Source organism: Rhincodon typus, chromosome 20, assembly GCF_021869965.1.
Source record: "Rhincodon typus isolate 14 chromosome 20, sRhiTyp1.1, whole genome shotgun sequence".
NCBI classification, from domain to species: domain Eukaryota; kingdom Metazoa; phylum Chordata; class Chondrichthyes; order Orectolobiformes; family Rhincodontidae; genus Rhincodon; species Rhincodon typus.
The window spans coordinates 25,183,892-25,190,146 of record NC_063351.1 but is presented as its reverse complement, the minus strand read 5'-3'; the positions used below and the strand labels follow the sequence as shown (position 1 = coordinate 25,190,146).

Genomic DNA, 6,255 nt, shown 5'->3' with positions numbered 1-6,255 from the left:
GTATAGAGGAGATGTTTCTATAAGTAGGAAAGACCAGGTCCTGAGAGCACAGCCTTAGAGTGAAGGGACAACCCTTTAGAACTGAGATGAGGAGAAATTTCTTCAGCCAGAGGGTGGTGAATCTGTGGAACTCATTGCTGCAGAAGGCTGTGGAGGTCAAGACTTTGAGTGTATTTAAAACAGAGATGGACAGGTTCTTGATTAGTGAGGGATCAAAGATTACGGGGAGAAGGCAAGAGAATGGGGTTGAGAAACATATTAGCCATGATTGAATGGTCGAGCAGCCTAAATGGGCCAAATATCCCAATTCATCTCCTACATCTTATGGATTTCCCATGCACCAATTCTGATCCCAGTCAACTTAAGGTCTTGCATGCAGCCAACCTTGCATCACAGATGTGGGCAAACAGTTGACCTCATGTCAGTAGTAAACTCACCAGAGCTTGTGTTTGGCAAATTGGCCATCATCCATTCAACTCCAATGATGTAGCCAACAGAGCCATCACTGAACCAAGAGGACAAAAACACTGGAGATTCCTGCATGATGATGTACTTCTGTGTTTGCCACACAGTCTTATAAGGCGATGTCCAATAACAGTCTGAGGAATGGGAGGTGGAACCTGTTCAGCCACCTCCCTTAACTTGCATCAGGTCTTACTGCTACAATCTGGTGCATTTTAACATACAGGTATCTAGCTCAAGGTGGGAAAAGTGAAAAGGCTTTGCAGTGGAATGTATCAGGCCCTCAGGAAGTTTATGCCAGATCAAGTACATAACCTCTCATTTAGCGTTTAGATTTCTGGGTGTGGGAAATGCTCCCTTTTTTTCTGTAAGGCAGAGGCAGAACCCATCATGTTTGACATCGGCCTTTGCTACTTATACTCTACAGGCAGCTCCATTAATTGGGCGGGGAATTTGCCTCAACTCTCGTTAAGATATTTACATTTCCGTGTAGCATCAAGTTTTTCACTATTGTTTAAAATACGTCCTAATAGCTAAAAGGCCTTCATTGTTAAATATCATTTATATTTGGTAGGGAAAATGAATTGGAAAGTTCTTAAATAAAGAAAGCAGCTAGACAACTAGTTCTGTAAAGGATGACAGTTTTAAGACTGTAACATGAAAAGTGTACTGTCTCTGTACACAGACACACACATGGAATAAGAAAAGGCAGAGAAAAAGGGAAGATGCAGAGTTGAAATTAGAGAAAAATGTATTTTTTTCCCTGCTGATCAATAGAACAAAGGGCATAGTCTCAGAATAAATAAGTGCCAATTTAAGACTGAGATGAAGATGACTTTCTTCTCTGAGGTTGAGTAACTTTGGAACTCCTTGCCTTGTGTATATATAAGGCTGAGAAAGATAGATATTTGATCAGTAGGAGAATCAAGGGTTATGGTGAATGGGCAGGAAAATAGACATCAGGAATGCTGAATCAGCCACGATCATGTTGAATAGTACAGCAGGATCAAGGGGCTGAATGGCCTTCTCCTGTTCCTATTTCTTATGGCCTGAGGTCTAATTGGGGATCACTTTGTATGTATAAAGCACTTTGTTTTCTTGTCTCTATTTTAAGATATAATTACCCATGATTCAGATAGGATTGTTTAATTTGAAGAGATGATGCCATTCCACTAAAGGTGCATAATATTGAAGACATAACATTACATTTATGAACAAATTAATTATTTAAAATTAATTAATTATAAATTCAAAATTAATCCAAAATAGATCACAATATCCTTGTCATGCAGTTTTGAAGAAGAGATTTAACAAAAATGCAAACAGCTAAATCGCTTTGTATTTGCAACAACTGTGTAGTATTGGAAATCATTTGCATAGCCACAGGGACTATTTTCAGTCTGAGAGCAATGAGGTTAGGACCACTGCATTTGGAAACAACATATACCTATAGGGCATAAAACTGATCACAATGCCTCAAGGCTGAGTTAATTTCTTTAAATTAATATTCACTGTTCCTTGTAATAAATGCTGGAAATATTAAGGCCATAGCCTGGGGATAATTGGGTGCTGAAAACCTTTTAAAGGTCCTTTCAAAGGAAAACAACATAAAATTTTAGGAATTGATACTATCTTTGTGTTCAAAAATAAAAGCAAATTAGTAAGCTACCTGGCTCTGCATGAAAGAACCTATCATACATTTGGAAATAAATCAGCAGGTAATAAAAGGAATTTTAAACTAGGAACCCATTTTTTGAATTAAGACAAACATTACTGCAAGAGCAACTCTTACAGCAACTATTTGAAATAAAATTGAGAGTCCACAGTAATCTTCAGGCAACTAAGATCTGCTACTGAATTTTACCTAATTTACATAAAACTCAGGACCTTAACCTTGAGCTTTGAGCACAGTTCATTTGTACATTAAGTGCAATGGGCATTAAGTAGAGAAATCAACCAGACAGGATGGGTTAGCACCACTATCATCACGGTCGCATTATTGGCCTCAGGGAGCTGTGGCAACAGTATTAAGTGCCTTTTAATAGTGTTAAAATCTGCTGTTTATTAAAAGCTCTAGAACACAATGTCTGAGACAGTCATTATTTTTCCGAATTCATACATTGCATTGCCACTGTTCCACATTGAGTTTCAACTTGCACTGGTTCACAATGTTTCCTATATAGTATCTTTTATATGTCATCTCTTACAAAATATATAATCACTCTTCAAATGTAAACAATAGTGATTCCGTGAGCCAAAATATAATATCAAGTTGTTGATAGTGTAGAGAAGAAACTTGTTTTCATGTAAAGTGTCTCGTAACCATGGTACCCAGTAAATGTAACACAATTTATCCCTTCTGTAAGCTGTATCCCAGCAACTAAAAGGAGCTTCAACATTGCAGGAAATATTGGATGCCATACAGATTGTTCTTTTGAAAATTTGTTAACACCTGGGAGACCAGGTCTGGGCAACAATCTTCCCTGGAACTGTCCAGGGTACCAGACAGATCTTAGCTGCATTAAATATGCCAATCAGGGCCTGTAAATCTATTTATAAACCCTTGTCCAAAATCGTTTATGAACGACACATACTTCACACAGCTTTTCTAATTCTACTACAACATTGTCAGTGGTCTTTAAACAGGTTGCTGAACTCACCTACAAAAAGATGACTGACATTTTCTTAACTCTATGCTTATGTGGAGGTAGTGGGGAGGTTTTGTGGTGCATCAGGTAGCGTCCTTGCCTTGAAGTCAGAAGCTATTGATTTCCTCACACCCAGGACTATATGGCCTTAGTAGGATTGTTTATCACGTGGCCAAACAGGTCGATTTTCAACCTGTAAATTCTGCCATTTTGCGTGAAGAGTAGGAGAATGTCTTGGATTGCCATGATGCAGAAATATTGACAAACCACTGCAGTACTTTTGCATGATGGACCAGCATAAACACAATGGAAGTCTAAGGTGGTACCCGAAACAGAGAGAGAGACAGAGAGAGAGAAAAGGAGCAAAGTTGCTCATGTTCATTCCACAAAACTATTGCTAGAAAAAGCTCTCTGACACCAACTCACTTTCCCCCTTGCCTTTATACTTACTCAGTGTTGCAGAAGCTGAGCTTCTTGAGCATCTGCATCTGGAGCAGTAAGATGACTGATTGATATCTGAAACTTGCTGCCTTTATGCAGACAAGGCCCAAAACCCAATTTACACTGAACCTTGTGCATGGGTGTACGTTTTACATGCTTCCAACACTCAACAAATTACTTCATCTATCAGCAATTCTTTCTGAGACCAAAAGAACTGCGGATGCTCTAAATCAGGAACAAAAACAGAAGTTGCTGGGAAAACTGAGCAAGTCTGGCAGCACCTGTGAAGAAAAATCAGAGTTAATGTTTCGGGTCTGGTGATCCTTCCTCAGAACTCTGATTTTTCAGAGTGCTGCCAGACCTGCTGAGCTTTTCCAGCAACTTCCATTTTTGTTCATACTTTGTGAGACCTTGTGCCTGCTGTGGGGTCTTCTGAGACAAAACGGAATATAATAGTGGTTGTGTTGCTAATAATTCTCCATCCATTGCCCTAATAAGTCAAAATGTTTTACAGCAAATCCCTGTGTTTTTCAGTAAGTTTCCTGTTAAGTTCTAGGGTTTATTCAAAGGTGTGAAAGCTCAAGTACCCATTGATTTTATTTTACAACACTTCCATTTAAAAATACACTGTAATGGTATTCCAGAAAGTCAACTGGTGAAAGACAGGAACTGAAACTAATCTTCAGAAAATGTTGTAAGTGTTTATTTACAGGAATACATGTCAAAAGTATACACCTCCTGATCCAACAACCCAGCAGCTCAAGAGGCTCCACTCAATCGAGGACAAAGCAGCTCACTTGACTGGCACTCATCCACTAACTTAAGCATTTATTCTGTCCTCATGTGCACAGTGCAATAGTCTGAACCATATGCAAAAGGCATTGCAGCAACTCACAAAATCTCTTTGACAGCACCTTCCAAAGACACAACCTCTGCCAGCTAGAAGGACAAGGGCAGCAGATTCATCACCACCACCTTCAAGTTCCCCTCCAAGTCACACACTGTCTTACCTTTTTGTCAATGTTTTCTGCATTATCACTGAGTTTGTCTTCACATTTCCCTCAAGAGTAAGAATGGAGAAGGAAACGTATTTGACAACCCAGCTCTGCCTGCCATTTAAACGTTTCCATGTGCTGGGATCCTCTCTACCTCTTCATTCTCCTTCTGCCTAATCTGCTAGTCCAGATTTCAAGCCTCCTTTACATCCCTATTCCTCCTTTCACTTAACCTTGAGTGATGGAGTGTTCACATCTTGGTCTAAAACATTTGATCATTTTTCACCTTAATGACCTCTCTCCTCTCCTTTCAGATGCCTTGTGAAAACCTGGCTTTTTGAATGCACAGTTAGTCACTGTTCTAAATATTCTGCTACTGCTGTATTACTGATAACGATCTGAGTTAGGAACCTTGACTGATTTTCCTATTCATAACTTGAGGACAGTAAGGCCTACTGCCACAGTTCTGCTGCTGCCCAGCAGATAGCTAGCACAGCATTGAGCAGATAATCAGGCTGGAGATCATATTGTTACCTTTCCTGCTGTGCATAGGTCAGAATCGTACAAGTGTTCATTCACTGATAGATTTATAATTTGTAATCTATTAGAAATGATAGCACAGAAAATACAATCTATGACATCGAAGGGGGTCTGTAATAAATTGAAAACTGCGAAATAAAATATGTTTATCCAAAATTCTACATGCAGTGTATATAGCATAAAATCACTGTCATAAGGAAACAAGTTAAAGTATATAACCTACTTCATCTTAGTTACAGCCAAATATATCAGCTGCCAATTATCCTACATGTAATACACATTAAATGAACAAAAGATTATTATAAAATATACTTAAGTGTGCACAATATTGGCAAAATCTTCTGATGCAAATATATTTCAAAACATGGTCTTTCTATGAAACATTTTTTGCTTTTAATCTAAGCCAAACATATGTTTACCATGACTGATGAGTACAGATTTCCAAAGTCATATGGTTTGAATGAAGCCATTTATTAGGTCCAGACTTGAGGTTTTCAAGACTCTGAAATTAGAAGCTTAACGTATTCAAACTGCCTAAAGTTATGTACAGAAACTAGATGTGATACTTCCTTTTTGGGATGATTCTGTGAATTTAGAATTGTGTTTCATTTCTTTCAAAATGTTTGAAGAAAAATGGATTTTGCAGAGTTGGAACTGTTTTCAGTGTAATAGAGATAAATAAAAGTCAGGGATGAAAGCTACTCAGTTACATGCTTGAGTACAGAACCAGAGGAATTTGAGAAGTTAAGAATTTTTTTATTACTTTGCATTTTGAATCATAAATTAACGAATGTACTGAAACCATATGTAAAATTTTGTGAAAACTTTAGCAACTGCTATTCACTGGGAGGATGGTAACTTATCTGCTATTGCTTGCGTGCATCAAGTGATTGCATTTGTTAACTGATCCAATTTTTCCCTAAGCAATTTTGCCCTGACAGCCCAATGGCCCATCTACTTACCATGCAATGCAATTATCATTTTAATTGCTTTCAGTTTTTCTCCATCACTGTTCAAAATGGAAGTTGCTGAAATATTAGAAGCACAACTATTGAACTTGCAAAGTAGCAACTTCAAGGTGTGTCTGGGTGTTGACATTCTACAGGAAAGAACTGCCCACCATTTAAGGGCACAAAAATGTGGCTGAAATTTGACTTTAGTTTCAGTAA

General features: G+C 38.2%; 1 protein-coding gene across 1 annotated transcript in view; it reads left to right on the top strand.

Annotated features, from left to right (window-relative positions):
- Window positions 1–6,255, top strand: part of LOC125485609 (disintegrin and metalloproteinase domain-containing protein 12-like) — a 46,081-nt gene extending 39,826 nt beyond the window's left edge. Inside the window, exon 6 of the mRNA XM_048609160.1 lies at window positions 6,247–6,255. Coding sequence (XP_048465117.1) covers window positions 6,247–6,255 — 9 coding nt within the window. The remainder of the gene's footprint in view (window positions 1–6,246) is intronic.